This window comes from Pygocentrus nattereri, chromosome 21, assembly GCF_015220715.1.
Source record: "Pygocentrus nattereri isolate fPygNat1 chromosome 21, fPygNat1.pri, whole genome shotgun sequence".
NCBI classification, from domain to species: Eukaryota; Metazoa; Chordata; class Actinopteri; order Characiformes; family Serrasalmidae; genus Pygocentrus; species Pygocentrus nattereri.
In genome coordinates this window covers 22,254,749-22,273,700 of record NC_051231.1, presented here as the reverse complement: position 1 = coordinate 22,273,700, position 18,952 = coordinate 22,254,749, and the positions used below count along the sequence as shown (strand labels likewise).

Here is an 18,952-nt window from a genome sequence, read left to right as displayed (position 1 = left end):
ATGTGGGAACGTTGAAAAGTTTTAGCAAAAAGTAATGCTTAAACATTTTTTTTATATATTTTTAATAGGATAATATAAAATGATTGTCCTTTAACACTGCAAATCAAGTCAAAAAACCTTCAACTTTCCTTGGTCCTCAAAGATCACTGACTTTTCATTAATAAAAGTTTTTTTTTCTTGACTTTTTTGTTTTTCAAAAAAAAGCTTTTTCTAATAATAAATTATTATTAGACTAATAATATTATTATTATTATTAACTAATAATAAAAGCAAAAGTAGTTAATGTCACAAAAGGTATGAGCTGTCGCAGAAATATGGCACAGATTTTGATTTGGGTTTTTATTTGCAGTGTATTTCTTTCCCTGAATTTCAATTTTATCCAAGAATTTTATATCACTTCCTCACTACACACTGCAAATGGATGGGTCAGCTTAGGGCTAGTGGGCTACACACGGTCGCATGAACACATCTAGGTTATAGCACTGCAGAAAGGAGGATGCGTAAGGGGTAGATGCATGTCCAGACTGGGTTATGATTTGTGTGTGTGTGTGTGTGTGTGTGTGTATGTGTGTGTGTGTTTTCAGTGTGTAGAGTGCACCCTGGGGGGAAAGAGTTGTGTCCATGCTTGACTAAGCGAGAGGTGCTCAGGCGAGAGAGAAGGAAAAAGAGAATGTGAAAGGAAAGAATGCCTGGCTCTCCTTCCTCTGCCTCTCTTGCAGCCCTCCTTTATCCCTCTCTTTCTCTCCTCTTCTCTCATCCATTCCCAGGTTGAGTCCAGAACCAGCAGCTAGTCCACTGAGGCCCTGGCTCACCCCTGTTAACTGTTCCATGTAAACCCAGGAGAAGGGTTAGCTGGAGCAGCTCAGAAACATGAACTGCTCACCAACACATTCATACACACCAGTACACACCACCTGTTTTCTTATGTGCCTTACAAGTCCACTTACCAGTGCACCCTGACTGCCCTTGCTGCAAGTAGTAGGGATGTCCTAATTCAATGTGAAAGCCCAGTATTGGAGACTGGAAGTGGGTGTGGCTTAAACACTGTGGTATTCTCATTAAAAATCGGTCGTACCATAAAGTTTTCCATTTTGATATCCAGCATTAGTGGCCACATTTTCAAAAATTAAATTGTTAAATAGTTAAGATGTAAACAAAGCAATTTAGAGTATTTTAATGTGAAATGCTATGTTTTAGAGAAACTTCACAATGGTGGTAATAGGAACCAGACATCCTAAGTGTGTAATGACTCTAAAAGCACCTTCACAGTAAGAAATTACATGAAATGGTTACAGATACGTTGCCCAATGCCTGATAGCATTTTATGATAGTTTTAAGATTTTTATCCAAAACCTATTTTGTCTTGTTGGAGAGTAACATGCACAGCGTTCTAAGGAAAAATAGTCCCCAGATTTTTAGATTTACCACTATTACATCAACATTACATATAAAGCTCAGAAGACATATAAGTCATAAGTTCACATAAGTTCACTGGTCATTTTGGATAGTAAATAAAATGTCTGTAGATTTCACAACCCCATAGTCAGTAAGTTTCTCTACAGTGAACTCTTTTACGTCAAACCACTCTGAATTAATTTGTTTACACCTCAGTGACTGAATTATGCAGAAGCTGTGGAATGCCTCTTTAACTTAGCTGTACATACAATTTGACTGTGTGGCTATTAGGCACATAGCAGTAAAGCTACTAAAAAGCAAAAAAGAACGAGTAATTCTACATTGTGAATGTTAGAGGGACTTAAAAGACATGTATTTTGCATAAACTGGATTGGTTTTGTTATATTGAAAAAACAGATATTGGATTGGACTTGGTATTGGCTGATATTCAGTAGTAAAGGACTTGAAATCAAGGCAATTGATTGGGATATCCCTAGCCAACAGGTGTTCATCTTCAATAATCAATGTAATTTATAAAGTGTGTTATTTAAAATTAAGGCTTATCATATCTGAGCCAAGTCAGAACTTGTTGAGAGTGCATCGAGTGGTCAAAGAAAGAAAAAAAGAAAGCAATGTAGCCTGCTGATGTCATCAGCGTGTAAAGTTTTGACAAGGCCACCTCACACAAAGTCCTTGATTTTAAAAGGGATTGAAAATGTATGGAGGAGGCCTGAAGTTTGCTCCCTCTCGCAGTAAAGCACACTGTAATTGCTGCCCGCTCCACTGCTTGTCAGCATAGCAGCATGTACATGAGGTGAGAGATCGAGAGAGAGAGACAGTTGCCACTCATGTTTGCGTGTGTTGTCAATTCTGGCGTTTTAAACTTTTTCTTGCCTCTGTTATTTCTCGCTCTCTCTCCCTGGCTCTCTCTGTGCGTGTGTGTGTGTGTGTGTGTGTGTGTGTTTGACGGTTGGGCTGTGGAGTCACCCCGGAGTCAGCCTAATGAAGTAGGCCTGTCATTCGTGGCTGGCATGCCCAAACTCTGTTTGATGTGCTCATAAATCAAGCTGACAGGCCTGTTCCTCCGCTAGCTTTAGCCACTCAAGTGCATCTAATGTAAACAGCGTGCAGACACAATGTGTTAAAGAACTTGAACCGTGTCCCAGGGGAGCGAGCGAGGAGAGAAAAGAGCAGTGCAGACGGAGAGAGAGAGAGAGAGAGAGAGAGGGAAATGGACACAGAGAGTAGGGGGAGGTGGATGTAGAAGGGAGGGATGAGTGGAAAAGGATAGACTGAACAGTCAGGGACAAAAAGAAGGAAATGAGAAGTGCTTATTCTTCTAGTAGTTGATTAGAACTCATTCTTTTGCTTATCTCTCTGTCACTCTTTCTCTTACTCTCTCTCTTTCTCTTTCACACTCGCTACCTCCAACTCTTTCTCAAACCAAATTAAATACGCTTTACTGACATGACAAAGAAACAAGATCTATGTTGCCAAATCTGTATAGGTTATATTGATGTTATCAGTAATACATGAGCACAGAACTAAGATGAAGAAATGATTTAAAAAAAGTCATAAAGTTGGAAGCTTAAATATAATAATGTATCAAAGACATTTAATAAGAAAAAAGGAACAACCATGACAGAAATATGAAAAATATAAGTAAACAGTAAGGGTAAACATTAAAATTAAGCAATGTATTTGAAGGTTAGACTCTCCCTCTTTTTGAAGGTTAGACTCTCTTTCCCTCCTTCTCTCCCTCAACTCTCTCTTTCCCCTCATGCTTTCATTCCTTTTGTCATCACTCTCCTCCATCATTTAGTTTTCCAAGTAATAAACAGGTGTGCCCCCACCAGCAGGCCACATCTGTCTCATAGTCTGTTGTCACTCAGTTCTCGAAAACTCTGAAACAAGCTCCGGTCAGACTAGATCAGTGCTTGAATGCTGAGTGCTGTTAGCTGTAGATTTATTTCAGAGGCAGTGCTTTACTGTGGATACAGTAGGCTTTTATAGCAGTAGTGGATTTCTAGCCTTGTAGCAGCTAGAATTGACCCGACTGGCCTGTGTTTCCCCTCGAGACTGCCTGCCCTGGCGGCCCGAGATGGAGAAACTGCTGTTATTTATTTATTTTCCTTCTCCTCCTCCAGTATTTTTCATCCTTCTGCACTCTCTCCCTGCTCTGTCCGTTATCTGGAGCCCGATAAGGCACCATCTCGCGTTTGGGGTAACATCAAAAAGCGTCCCGCTGGAAAGCCGTTCAGGAAGGGGAACATTTATCACCACGACACCGCCTGACGTTATCGGCACATGCCATGTAGTCTGCAGCATTCACCCTTAGCCCTTACTCACACAGCCCAGCTCCCCAAATCTGAGGTTCTCCACCCTAGAGATGGATGGGCTCTTGAGTGTGTGTGTGCGTGTTTTTCACTCCTCCACTCTACTGGGGTACACTTGCCACCCCCCCACACCTCAATACTGCTAGCCCTGGCCAGAGATCAGAGGTGTGTTTTTTTTCTTCTAAGCAGCCCTTGTGCTTTTGATGAAGCCGAGAGGCCGCTGTCTTCCTGCTGCTCCAACCCTTATGTCATAGCTATGATAACGAATAGGATAACTCTCTCCTTTCCTCCCTCTCTCTTTTTCTTGGGAGTGCACGCATCATAGATTAAGTCTCATAGCCACTTTAAGTGTGCCGCACACATTTAGGCCTGTTTTCTAAATGGGGATTTTTGGAGGGCCTCCTTTTCTTCGTTTAGAGTTACAGAGAGAATTTTTATGTGTGTGTGTGTGTGTGTGTGTGTCGTGGGCAGGGGCAAGAATCGCGCCTTATCGTAAAATGATAAACATCTGATGTCATATAATTTAAAACTGTGCTTAACATCATGCGCAGATGTCGTTTGTCATTGTTTATTGCTGTGTTAATTTGTGCACCAGCCACATACTAACAGACTGCTACACATGGCGGAGTGGGTTGCAGACCACATGTGCAGTCACTCATAGATTGAGCATTATCTATAACGACTCCAGGCAAACACTTTTTTTTTTACACAGCTGCCTCGTATATGGGCACTTGATGTCCACTGCTGCAGGAAGCGCAGTGGTGACCAAAGGGAAATTTTTTTCTCTATTCCAGGATGTATCTTATCTAAACATGTCCTGGTCGAGGTTTTGAAGGCTTATAAAAGCAAATGAGTGTCTCCTTTTCTCCCTCCCTCTCCATCCTGCCACTCTCTGTGCCTCTTCCTCTCATTTCACATCCCTTTGCATTGTTAAACTTGTTGAACGTTCTTTCTCTTTTTCTCTCTCCAGCAGCAGCAGTTGGGCAGCAAACAGCTGGCCTTCCAGCAGCAGTTGATCCAGATGCAGCAGCTGCAGCAGCAGCACATCCTCAACCTGCAGAGGCAAGGCCTTGTCGGCCTACAGCCTGGACAAGGAGCAGTACCCATCCAGAGCCTGCAGCAAGGTACACATGTCTAAGTATCCGGCTGCATCCAAACGTTTACTCATTTTTTTTGCCATAGAGCAATTTGATTAGATTCTGTAGGAAATTATTTAGTGAATCAATCTCAAATTTTACCAGTATTTGATTAGATCTGATGTAATTACTTTATTCATTAAGAATTATTCTTAAAAATTAAATACACAAATGTGACTAGAGCAAATAACAAACAGAGTAGGTGGTGATTATGTGTATGTCAATGTGTTGACAAGTTTGTAGAAACAAACAGTTCTTCTAATTAGCTTATAAGATCAACTACTTTTTAACTGCATTGATTGGTTTGCATTTATTCTAATGTTATATGGTGTTTTTACAAGCAAAAACAGATTACAAATTTTAATCATTATTTTATTTATTTATTTTGTTTATTTATTTATTTACAATTTTTGTTTTGATAAATTGTAAATTGATTTTGGCCAAAAAAAAGAGCACATACTTTACTCAGTATTATTATAATCCTTTCTACCATTAGAAAATCGATACAGTTGACTTACCACCTTCAGCATGTAACACTTTTGTGCGACATTATTCTGTTGACAATTTCCCCCTGAAATGAAATCAAGCCTTATCTGCCTTTGCTCCATTTTCACTGTTGCATAAAGCTCCCCCTTGCCTCAGAGGGAGGTACTACACCAGTAGGCCTCTCATCCTGGTGGTCCCTCTCTGATCGAGTACCTCCTCTCCTCCCAGGCCTGCGACTGGGACACCACACATCTGCGGGTTCACTCCTTTAGAGATGCCTATTAAAGGAAAGCTAACCCTATGCGTAGCCCAGGAAAAAATGCAGCATGCTAAATAAACACAGCCTGTGTATTCTTAACTTAGCTCAGGCCCAGATGGTCTTCACAGTCCTAGACCAGCCTAACTTAGTCTTGCTCTCACACATTCTGCCTGTACAACTATTGCCTGTAGGCCTCCTATATGTACACACATACAAGCTGACCCCCATGCTATAAACATCTACACTCGCAGTGTCAAGCGCTAATAATGCTAGTTGTAAAACAAGCCTCCATGGCCTTCTTCTAAAGTGAGCAACAGGCTATCATCTTAATCTATTAGAGTGGGATGGGTGACCCCCTCAGAGACTAACCACAGCCCTGTACGCAGAGCCACATGTGAAGCTTGTTAACTTAATCAGCTCGTAAAAAGATAAAAGGCACACTTGATTGTTGGTTTTGTGGAAGGCAGTCATTTGGATAATAGGTAAAATATGCCACAAAATTCACTGGTCTCTGTGCAGGATTTTGTGCACTTGTCTAAGTGTGTGTATGTATGTGTGTGTCCTCGAGTTTTAGGTGGGCCAGACGCACTGATCCCGCCAGAGGAAATGAGGCTTTTTGGTTAGTTTTTTTTATTTTGCTCTAAGTGTGCCTTATATATACTTTCCTACAACCCTCGTTTCGTCAGTTGGCCTCTCCGCAAATGAGTCCTGACTGCAAACTGGCCAGCTCCAGCGTGCTTCATAACGAGACACATGGCTTTTTACGGGTTCCACAGTGACCGTAACATTACAAAAGCCTCAATAGGAGAGAACAAACAAGGAGGCTTCTCAAGTTTCCGCAGCAGACTTCCCCTCCCTCCTCTCCTTCGAGAGAAAAAGAGAGGGCCTCTGAAATGAGACTGGCCGTCTATTACTGCGCTTGACTTTCATTTGCTCTCATTGCCCCTGACATCTCTGATTATTTCAATCTTAAGAAAACAGTTCTCGCCATGCTCTGTCCTGAGCGGCCCCGTCGTATACACACACATACACGTACACACGTGTGTGCAGACGTGTGCACACACATAGAAGGCTGTATTTAGGAATGTCATCTGGTGGAAAGACAGAGAGAGTGAAAAGAGAGACAGAGAGAGAGACCAGGAGAGCTTATATGGAAGACTTGCAGGCTTAGGGGACGTAATTTTTTCGACAGCTGCAAACTTTTGGCCTTGGCATGTCATTTCTAGCCCCGCCCACCACCCCCTTGTTGACATCATCGTTCCGAGGGGTCCTAAGAAGAACAATAAAGCCGAGGCTCTTGGGTTCCCTTCCTCGAATGGCCGCGACAGGCCAGCAGCAGCATTGTGGAATTTCCCCAGCAATCCCTCTCTGAAAAGAGGCCTTCCATTAAAGCCAGCCAGCCAACCGTGCACATTCTTCAGGCCAGTCATGCTTGGCCATGGCCGGCCTCTTGAAAAGGATTTGTCCTCCCGGTCCGCGGGTGGCGCCACCGCCCAGTGCGTTGTTTTTTGTTTGTTGCACATTGCAAATCGCTCCCTCAGGCAGGCTGGCATTTTCAACTTGGCAAATGACTCAATACCAAATCCTGTAGAGAGATGGCTAACTGTGGCTGTTTTTCTAATATCAATACCTGTAATGTGCAACCTGGTTTCTTCAGTCAAAGTTTTCTACACCTCCTTCACAGGGCCTCTCATCTGCATTGTTTCATGCTGTAAGAGGGACTGAAAGGCAGGCAGTGAAAGATATAATACATTGATTGGCTGAAAGTGCTGTCTGTCACTGCAGCGTACTTACTGTGCCCTGACTGTTCCTAATAATGAAAACCGACAGCTATAATAATATTAACCCCTTTACACTGGTCTTATTATTTAGCTGTTAATGTTTAATGAATACTCAGATGTTTTCCAATCAAATGTCTGTCACATCTATACTATACAGTCAGTTACTGCAGATATTTTATGGAATTGCCCTGTACTGTGTAAAAGAACAGAAAACATTCATGACTGAGGTCAGTGGGTAGGTGCTTTGGCTTTTACACTGCAAAAGAACTGTCTTGTTAAGCGGAATCAGCTTCAGTCTAGTTGGAATATACAGTATGTTTCTCATTTTGAGATTGTTGTATGAATAATTATAGTTTTTGTTATTTTATATAGAAAAATTGCCTAGTTCATGTGCTTGTTTGTACTATTATAACTAAAAAGAAGCGAAATGATCTGTATTATGGCTTTAAACAAGAAAATGATCTACCAATAGAATATGATAAAAGGATGTAAAGAATTGAAAACCAGAAATACAATTGAATGCAACATCTTGGACACCTCTGGTCAAATAACATGTTTTATTGATTTTCTGATTGAAAATATCTGCAGAAAACACACTTCTGCACATTTGAATGCACAATTACTGTTGTAATGTAGTTACATACTGTTCATAGTATGTATAGTAGTATCATAGTATCATATACTGTTGTTATATTACTTTTGTGATATAACATTTAAAAGTGTGTTCCCTGTAAAGGCTGTGTTAACTTATTTTCACTTCACTTTCACAAGCAATAAAACATGCAATCATGGGTGTTCAAAACAGAGAAACTCCGGTAAATGACTGTCTGTGGAAATAGCATGCTGCAGGAGTGGCCAATAGACATTAGGTTAAAGCACACTGAAGGATTCCTTTAAGGCTTGGTAACAAATACTTACTATGGATTATTCAGTAACTACCGTGAAACTACTATGTAAGGAATGTCATTGAGCCTGAGTAATCATAGAGCTACCATAGTGTAAGGGGTAGGCAAAATGTAGTAAGTGTTGGGAAGGCAAAATGTAGCTTTGCTTAGAACAGTTTGTCTTTGCAAACATTTTTGAATTAACATACATGCACAAGAAAGCATAAAACTACCATATGTTGCCCTTTCAGGAAGACAGAGATTTCTGGAATTGCATGGTCTTCTCTTGGGTGCTTAGCTCGGTGGTCTTGAAATGGATGTGTGTGATTTGTGTGCGCATGCATATTTGTTCGAGGAGGGGTGGCTGTGGGCATTGAGAAAAAGCACTGGAGTCTAGCCACAGAGGAAAGGCCCCACCTGCCCCTCTGTGTGTGTGTGTGTTTGGGAGAAAGTGAGAAACAAAAACACTTCACGGTAGGTAAACCATTCTGTCTCCACCCTGCATCCTCTTTCTCTTTCTCTCTCTCTCTCTCACTTACATTCTGGCCTGCAAATTGCCCTGGCTCACCCAGTCTTGTTCTCTCTCTCTCTCTCTCTCTCTCTCTCTCTCTCACATTGCCCTTGCTTTGCACAGTATCTCTCTCTCCCTGTTCCTCTTCCCCTCTTTCTTCATTCCTGTGTCTCTTGCCCCACCAGTGGTGATTTGTAGGGGTCAGAGGGGACCAGTGGCTCTTTGCTGCTTCGGCAGGTTGTCTCATAAAGGGGGGGGGGGGGCAGGCCAGAAGCTTAAAGTGGTGTTGCAGATCACCCCCAACCCTCCCCCGGCACCCATCCCGTTGAGAGCCAAGAGTAGAGGCCCCAGCCAGGAGTTTTGTTTTGGCGGGGCTCGAGACAAGAATGCCGACGCACCAGACATAATATTTGGATTGCTATTAAGTCCCTGCCATGTGTGATAGCGTAGCAGGCTGTGGCTTTTCGGGAACAGCTTGCGCCAGACATGCTCAGGGTAGGGTGGATGGGGTGTGGGGGGATGTGGGGATGGTGGTGTAAAGTGACCAATGGAATTACTCCCCCCTCCTTTTCTGCTTCTTCTGCCTTTCTTTACTCCCTCCATCCCCTTGCTTCAACCTGCAGCCCCCTCCACTGTTGTGGCTGAAAGTAGAGGAAAAGTGAAAGGAACAAAAACAACCCTGAATTCAGCAAGTTTGAAGGGAAAAAAAAGAGTAGGGGAAAAAGAGAGTACCTCGCCAAGATTAATACGGCCGGTGACAGAAGGGGGTAGCGATGTTGGTTGGGACAGCAATAATTACAAATAGGGGCAGCCGGGGGAATTGCAGAGATGTGGAAAGCTAACAAAAACATGCTGGAATTAGCTGCTCGCTTCCTCCGATTTGGGACAAACCTCTTTTCCTCGTCTTCTGCTGCTGCTCTCCCACGAAGTTAACAAGCCCCGCTCACCCAGCCGAGTGTGGCGTGGGGCAAGCCTGGTGTTTTATGGGTTTGCCATGCTAATGTCAGCGTGCTGCCAGGCTTTATGATCTACCAGGGAGAGATGCGCGGTGCCAGTTGGCATGTGTTCAAAAAAAGAGGAGGCGTCCCCATCACTCCTCACACACACTTAGAGTCTGTGGCTGTTGCATCTCAGCGGAAATACAAATAAAATGATCGCTTATGTATAGTCTTTGAAGTGCATGCAAATATTTCTCTTAATAATTCCCAATTTAATAAAGACCCCATTTTCATTCTTTTAGTGGAGTTCAGTTACACTACAGGACAAAACATGGAAGTATTTTGTAATTTAGTAAAAAAAACATCTATTCCACAGTATTTCACTGGTTTGTAGTGTACTCTCACTGTAACATTGCAGTGGAAAAGCCTTCATGGTCTTCTTTGATACCTACTGTTCACTTTTATCAGCTTTTCATATATACTTTATATTCACATCTTTAAAAAAACTTTCTGGAGCATCTGAATGAGCGAATGAGGTGGATCTGGTTAAAGCTGCAAGAGAATCACCAGCAGCGAAACAGATGAGAAATCAGTTAGTCGTACACTAGTGCTGTTGTTTAACCCTATAACCTTTTTTCTTTATGCAAATAAATATTTTACTGTTTGCCTTGAAAAAATAAGTTTGGTTTGCTTTTGCTTGGAAATGTTTAGCCTGGAGTGTATATTTAAGTGTATTAGAATGACACACAATTATAACTGATTGCAATAATATACAGTACAGTATGTGCTTACTTTCTTGGACAAAATAAAGTTCTTGAACATTTTTGAAACACTATGACATATTTACATCCATATTTATAAAAAAATATATATATTTATTTATTTACTTTAACTATTTGACTCATTTAGATGATTTCCTTTCAATTTTCTTAAAGTAACTTTCTTTCTTTCTTTCTTTCTTTCTTTCTTTCTTTCTTTCTTTCTTTCTTTCTTTCTGTTCAGCCATGTGTCCCACAGACCTGCAGCAGCTGTGGAAGGATGTGGCGAGCGTGCAGAGCGCAGAGGAGGCCATTAAGCACGAAGGCCTCGACCTGAGCACCAACAGCTCCAACTCTACCTCATACTCGGCCTCCAAGGTCTCACCTCAGATCCCCCATCATCCTTTGCCAAATGGACAGAACTCTGTACACACTCCAAAGAGAGACAGGTGAGTAGCACCTTAAATGCAAAGCTCAAAACACACAGCCTCAGAGGTGGGTATGTATTGTTAATGTGGATTATGCCTCTGGCTTTGACCCTCACTCTGTAATAGCTGTTTTGAGAACTTTCTGACACTGGAATGTGGGCCAAATGTACAACTGATGAGGTATTAAAAGCCCATCTGGGGTATGATATGAATAGCATGGTATTTTTTCAGATGAAGTACATCCTGTAAGTAAGTGGCACATTGCTGAAATGCCCAAATTTCATGAACGTGTGCTTTGTTTTCTCAAATCTAATATTTCATGGCCAGTCCTGTCAGGGTCTCATTTGATGTGCAGGTGTAAAGTGCTCTGGGTTCATTTAATATTTGGTGCTTGTGTGAGTTCTTCAAAATATAGCATGCCTTTAGCATCCCTGGCGCCTGTGTGTTAGTTTAGCATGTGTGTGTGTGTGTGTGTGTGTGTGTGTGTGTGTGTGTGTTTGTGGCGAGGATAAAAGTGCACTGGTTTAGTCCAGGTGGGAAAGGTGTGTGTGTGTGTGTGTGTGTGTGTGTGTGTGTACATGTGGTGCTTGTTTTTGTACGTTTACAGGACAAATAACAGAGGATAACCTACAATGTGAGGCCCAACAAAGTAATTGTGATTTTATAAAGTAGTTCAGTTTTTAAATGGATAGGGTGGAACTTTGGTTTTTATTAACTGTTACTAGGTTAGGAGGATTACGCTTAAAAAGTCTTATTACATACAGGTACTTATACTTAAACGTGCATATGTGATGTGTTTTGTACAGTACTGTGCAAAGTGATAGACCATCCTTCATTTATTTAATTTCCAGTCAAGACATCCATTTCAGTACTTATTGTGTCTACCATTAGCTCCATTCTTTTCAGGAGACTTGCTTTCAGTTTCAAGACATCTGCAGGGATATTTTTCCACACCTTCTGTAAAACAGAAAATGTGTATTTAATAGAAAATTACACTGAAGCTTAAACAACTAAATATAATGTACTTTTCAATGTTCAAAGCCTTTTTTACAGCTTTCATTGTCTTCAGTAGACTTGCTTTCGGTTTAACAAAAGAATCTGTTTTCTGTTTCTGGGACATTTTTGCAAACCTCAAAGTTCAGTTTGTATTTTCTGCTTCTCACAATCCGGGAAATCCCAAACACATTTGATGATGTTGAGGTCTGGACTGTGGGGTGGGTAGGAGCAGCTTGTTTGCTTGATTTGCAGTTTGCTTGTTTGCTTGATCTTCACTCCTTTTCTCAGTTACAGCTTCTTGACAGCTACACACCACTTCAGACTTATAGCCTTGAATCAGCATCACTGAATGTGTTATGGATTCCTTTGATTATGAGAAGCAGAAAATGCAAACAATTTCTAATACTGAACTTTGGAGATGTGGAAAAATATCCCCTGCAGATTTCTTAGCAAAACTGAAAGCAAGTCTCCTGAAAAGAAAGGAAGCTGTAATATAGATGACACACTAAACACTGAAAAAAGATACTGACCTGTTGTGATTTTCCATTAAATAGATTTTTTCAGTTTTTTTCCTAACTCTGAAAAATTAATTACTTGTGGTTTCTGACTCTTACACAGTGCTACATATATATATATATATATATATATATATATATATATATATATATATATATATATATGCCCATGTCCGTCTCCTAACACTGTATAAAAGCAAGCCTGTGTATGTGGCCCCTTGTTTCGGGGTCCTGACGGATTCTCTCCATTTTTAAAGAGCAAGACTCTTTGAGTGGATCTCATCCTTCACCAAGGGGGAGTCCAGTGACGAGCATCTCACGCCTTACTCCAAAGGCACTCCTCTGCAGAGCACCCAGTGAGTACACACACAACCAAACACACACCCTCGTAATGCTGCATGGGCTTGGTGAAGTCAGTGTGTGTTCTCTGTTCTCCATTTAACTGGGTGTTCTAACCCCTTCATTTCTTCTGACTGTGTGCTCACGCTGGGCCAAAGTTATACACACACAAACACACACACATGCGCATGCACACACACACATGCAGAGCAGAAGAAAAACAGTGCGGCGAGGCTAATGCATGGCGCATGTGGACAGTGTGGTTGCCAGTAGTTTGTAATGTCTAGAGTCGGAGCAGCTTCTGAATTGAGTGGGCTCTCCACTGCCAGCACATCTGACAAAGAGAATGGAGTGTGTGTGTGTGTGTGTGTGTGTGTGTGTGTGTGCGTGTGTGTGTGTGTGTGTGTGTGTGTGTGTGTGTGTGTGTGTGTGTGTGTGTGTGTGTGTGCGCACTCCACATCAGGGGGAACCTCATCTGCAAGCAAGCTGCTTTGCGTTAAACAGCACTCTGATGTGGATTTGGGAAGAGTTCCCCGGACCCTCAACCACCACAAGCAAAACACACACACACACACACACACACACACGCTTACCCTAACTCATGCTTAGCAGCAATCAGACACATGACAGAAGATACTGTGGTCGCAATACTCCTGCTAAAGCCTGCACTACATGCTAACCCATGGCCGCTAGCCAGGGACTGAAATGAAAGATGCCTGTTTGAGGGAGAGAGAGAGAGAGAGAGAGATCAGGGGAGAAAGAGGCGGAGAGGGATAAAGAGAGAGAGAGGAAGCAAAATAGAGAGAAGGAGAGAAAGAAATAGACAGAAACGAGAGAAAGAAAAGACAAATACAGAGAAAGAGATGAAGGAGAAGAGACAACAAGACGAGGAAAGAAGTGATAAAGGCAAATGACGAGAAAGAAAAAACAAGGAGGGTGTTGAAGAAAGATGAAAAATGAAAGAATGAAACAGTTGAGAAAAGAATGAAAAATTTAAAGAGAAAGATGAAGACTGAAAGAAGGAAATATAGAGAGAAAAAACAAGAAAAGAGAATGAGCAATAAATAGAGAGAGATGGGAGGGAGAAAGAGATGAAGAAGGGAGAAAAAAGACAGACAAGAGGGAAAGGTGGAGAGAAAAAGACAGAAGAAGAGAGATGAGAGAAGGGAAAGAAAAAGACAGACAGAGAGGTACAGATGAGGGTGAAGAGAGAAAGCAAGAAAGAGAAGAGGAAAGATATACAAGGGCAGAGAGCGAAAAGGAAGGGAATGAAAAAAGAGCGAGAGAGACGAAACTGCTGTGGGTCTTTAGAGGAGCCAGGCCAGAAGACGTGATCCAAACCCCGCAACTCCAGCTGCCCGCCCACAACAAACACAATGGCAGCATCTCAAACTAAACACAAGTCAACCCTCCCAGCACACTCCACTAGCTCACTCTGTCAGTGCTTCAAAGCCACCTTATCCGTAAGCGAGATGGCTGAAGAAGTTGGCGAGAAACAGTGGAATGTTTTTAGGCCTTTCGTTCGTGGTTGGCTGTTTTTGGCTGCTTTGAAAGAAGTTGGAAGCTGACAGAGGATACAATGTCACTCACATCAGGTGTTTTTGAAAGGACGCTGCCATTCAGAAGATATGTCAAAAAACCCTGGAAACGTCCAAGCTTTCCAGCCCGCAAGAGAAGTATGCACGCTTTTTCAGCAGTGGTGCACCATTGAGACTTGGATGTCAGATTTCATTGCTATGTAATAGTCGAATGGTGTGCATTTATGTGCTGACAAGCAGTTTGGGGCCACACTTTGTCTAAAAGCTATTTAACCTGCCACAGTTCTAGAAGAGTATGTGTGTGTTTTGTACATTTTGAGGACAAAAGTCCTGATTTTTTGACTTTGTAGGAAAACCAGAGACAAACTTGGGCCCTCTGTATCATTGCTGTTGGAACAGAACCTTGTGTCTCAGAATAATTTGGATTAAAATCTCTTTACATTAATTTACATAGACCATTATGAGTGTTTTTCCATCTCCTGTAAAGTTACAATTTTGATAATGTGAATTTTTTTTTGCGATAATCACAGTACATGTTCTTCTTAAATAAAAAAAGTAGTTTTTGTGTTGTGTTATATTTTTTCTTTAAACCTGTCTGACTAGCTGTGCAAACAGTATTCATCTTATTATTCTTTTTAAGAAACTTCACCTGCTGCAATCCTTATTATGCCCCTATAGAGGCATTATTCTTTATATTCTCTGAATGAAGCTTTTAGTGCAGCTTCCCACTGATTTAAACAGTGTCCCTCATCCTTTGTAGCCGATGGGTATGTTGTTGAGATTTTGTAGTAGATATTTTAGAATCTGTGTTGTGGGAGTTTTCAGCTAGAGAGCCACAAACTAACCAATTTTCCTCTTCTCTCTGTCTGTCTTTCAGCTCAACCCATGAGGAGCACACAGCCTCACATCCACTCTACGGCCACGGCGAGTGTAAATGGCCAGGCTGCGAGGCGCTTTGTGAAGACATGGGCCAGTTTATCAAGTGAGTGACTGTCAATCAACCACTGTCCCACACATACAGACAACACCTCAACCATCTAAATCGTGGGCGGGGAACTCCTGCCCTGAAGGACAAGATTGCTGCACAATTTTGTGATTTTCAGTTAATTACCAGGCTTAGGTGATGTGCTAGAGCAGGGAAGTCACTGAATTGTGCCAGACTCCAGCCTTTATTTCCCCAATCATGATCTAAAGGCGCAGTCATGTTAGAAGATTGAAGCTCACATGACCTTGTGAAATAGATGTCCAGGACCTGAGAGCAAATCCTCCTTTTTGGTGATGTTAGCAAGAAAACTAACTTGCAAACTATAAACAGTAAAGCACAAAATTAAAGATTTATATACTGTCTAATGTAAAATATCATCTAAGCAACCTCTTGATATACTTTGTACAGTAAGTACTCTTTTGGTATTGATTTGTAGCCAGTCAGGAAGAAATATTCAAAACGTTGTCATTAAATGATTCTAAAATTAGCACTTTTTATAACACATTTTGTATCTTCACTGCCGCTTTATGAGGTTGTTGTAGCTATGCTGTTTGTTAACAAAGCAGATTCATATGGAGTTCATTAAAGCTTAAAAACAACAGAGTTTTCATGAGAAGTCTATAATTAGGACTGTCACAATTGAGAAAATTTAACTTACAATTAACTGCCACACAAATAATTCATTCATTATAACTTGGACAGATGTTAAAGTACAAGCCTAAAATAGCTTGTATTTGTTGATAAATTATTTTGCTATTCAGATATGTTGCTTTCTATCTGTCAGTACTTTGTAGCCCCCAATTGACAGAAGCTCAAATGAACAAACATTACTCACTGCTGTCCTTTTAAAGATGGTATAGCACTGAGAAGTTAGACCTTTTATCACTTTAGTAAGACCTACGACATGTCTCAATAATTGCGTATTTCATATTAATTTATTTGTTTTTTTATTTGCAACGACTGGGCTTTAACGGTCATGAACTAACGGTGACCCAACATTCACTGCCGTCTGTATTCAACAAACGTAGCTTTGCTGTAGCTAATGTGCCTTCATCTTCCATGTGATTCGTCTGATGAGGTTGCAGCTTGGTGACAAAATAAGCGCTCCCTGTCACTCTGTCATACACACGGGTTAATATGAGCCTGAGAACTAGAAAGAGCACGATCAAGAGAGTCTTCAGGTCTTCAGGTGTCATGTTTGAACAGAAAAGAGAGGGATGAATTCCTCAGCGTGGTGGAGGAGAGAGAGATTATTGCTGGTGGAAGAGTGAGAGATTCTCCGTCGGTGTGGGACTGAACACTGTGTACAACTGGAGGGCAGCCGTGCTAGAAACACACATCACTGTCAAATTAAACACACTGACAGTGTCCCCTGTCACTGTTTAAAGGGGAACACCAGTGGCTTTCACCAGTTATGCAGTACTATATGACTTTAGTTCATGGTTTACCTGTGGGTAATATATGTGACTAAAAATAGTTCTGAGTTACAAAGAACATTCTAGCATTTACTGTTTGTGAACTAGGGGTAGGCGATATAATGATACATTGTTGTTTTTGTGAACAGTTTAAGCAGCAGAACAGGAGAGGGAGAGTATATAACATTCGGTCACATGCATGAGCCAAATGTGAGTAAAATCATTCATCAGAGCTGTCATGCTATTTGCGATAACTGACAACCTCAAGTACTTTATTGCTACAGTCCTGTAAAATGAATAAAAAGCAAAACAAAGAAGCTCGGAACATTGTATCATTTGCATTTTGGGTAGAACCGTAAAACTCATTCAGCTCAGCTTTTTCAATATTAACTAGATTAACCTTAATGTCATTTTGTTTAGTTCAGTCTGTAAAGCCGATTACAGCACCTTGTTTGCCAAATTGTATTGTGTTTGTTTCTGGCTAATTTTAGTTTATTCCTGGACTGGAAGTCAAATATTATCTCATAAAAGTCATCTAATTTTATCCATTTCTGTTTTTGTATGTGCTAAAAATAAGTAGAAATGCAGTAATGATTAGCTGTAGCATAAAACAAGCCATTACTTAGCTACTGTTACTCAGCAGAACAGTCCAGCTGTTGTGAGAAGCATGAGTTAAATGCCTCTTAACCAATCACACTATATATTTTTCAACTATACGTATAAAATACCACTGTAGATGACGTTCAGATGCTGCCATTTCCAATTCTCTCAAGCACTCTTCTTTTTATCATTTTCTATGGAGCAACCGAAAAGCACTCCTTCAGCCTGCACAACAAGCTTCTGGTTTACAATCATGCATTAAACTGAAAAGCCACTGAGCATGCACGAAAGTATGATCCACACCTGACCGGTCAATATCAAGGATGCCTGTTTTTTAGTCATTCTTTCAGTTTAGGCTGTTTTCAAATACAATGTCTGAATAGTCTTTATTTGTATGTGTGAGTTTCAAAATATTTATTGATTGTCACTCTCTCATGTTTACTTACTTATCAATCAAATGCATTAACATGACCCCTAAGAAGAGCATATTGCTTCTTTTTAAGTACAAGATACAGGATGCACCTTAAAAAAACAGATTTAGATCACTCTAAAGCTACAGTGACACTAGACTGCTGCCTTGCTATTTTTCTCAGGAGGGTGGACTGTTGGAGGTGGCTTTGGAGGGAGCCTATAGTTCAGTAAACAGTTCAAATTAGCCAGGTAACGTGTTTTTATTGCGACTGTGACAAGCGACACCTAGAAAGTTCACCTAGATGAAACTGACATGAGGCAAGACTTAACAGTGACAGAAGTTAACTGATTTTTACATTTTTGTGTCTTTTCCCATTCAAGTGAACTGGCTTTTTCACAAGTAAGATTTTAGCCGTGTTCTGTGACCGTGGCTTAAGTTTGTAAACAACCAGTATATAGGAGCTGTGTAGTAGTAAGAAGCTGACTGGATGTCACATCAGCCCACTATGCCATGATCCTGTTTTATTCATTTATTTTTTACCAGTTTTTCATTAAATACTTGGAGCTGCCTAAAGCTACAGCAGTGACATATTTGAAAGCTAAAAATCATCAGTATTTCCCTTCAAAATGAGCCCACGTTACAGTATCAGCATGCTGAGTAGTGAAGCTTTCATTCAGCTATTAAAGCCAATAAAACTGCTCATTGTGATGAATGAGGAAGATGGAAGAATCTGAAATTTGACCCTGATGTGGATGCTCAGTCTGTTGCCTAGCTTTTTTTCTTGACTTTTTTGCTTCAATTTGGCCTTCTCCCATGACTTTCCCCAAAGCTGCACTTAATGCTTTCTTCCAGGAAGCAAGTCTGCACATGTCTGCAGGTCATGCCCCACTGAGTAACCATAGTGACATATCCCTTGAAACCCCTTTTCCTTTCTGTTGCCCTATCCGCTGTTTTTAAGCATATGTGTGTGTCTTGTCAGGTAGCTGCCCATAACTCCTCACTGCTGTCAGGTCCTGATTAGCTCCCTCTCTCTTTCTTCTCTCTCTCTCTCTCTCTCTCTCTCTCTCTCTCTCTCTCTCTCTCTCTCTCTCTCTCTCTCTCTCTTTTCTCTCCCCAGCGTCCCTTGCGCACTCCTCCGTCGGGTCAAGCAAATTGTTTTCATGCTTCGTTAGCGGTTTACTTAATTAGCTCATTTACAATTAGACCCCTTTGTTTCTTGAACACTAGCAAAGACATCAAA

At 41.2% G+C, this 18,952-nt stretch overlaps 1 protein-coding gene across 1 annotated transcript in view; it reads left to right on the top strand.

Moving 5' to 3' along the window:
- The window catches only part of foxp4 (forkhead box P4), a 122,921-nt gene that overhangs the window by 66,994 nt on the left and 36,975 nt on the right, over window positions 1–18,952 (top strand). Inside the window, exons 6-9 of the mRNA XM_037532406.1 lie at window positions 4,702–4,855; window positions 10,729–10,933; window positions 12,681–12,779; window positions 15,178–15,282. Of these exons, the coding sequence (XP_037388303.1) occupies window positions 4,702–4,855; window positions 10,729–10,933; window positions 12,681–12,779; window positions 15,178–15,282 (563 nt within the window). The remainder of the gene's footprint in view (window positions 1–4,701; window positions 4,856–10,728; window positions 10,934–12,680; window positions 12,780–15,177; window positions 15,283–18,952) is intronic.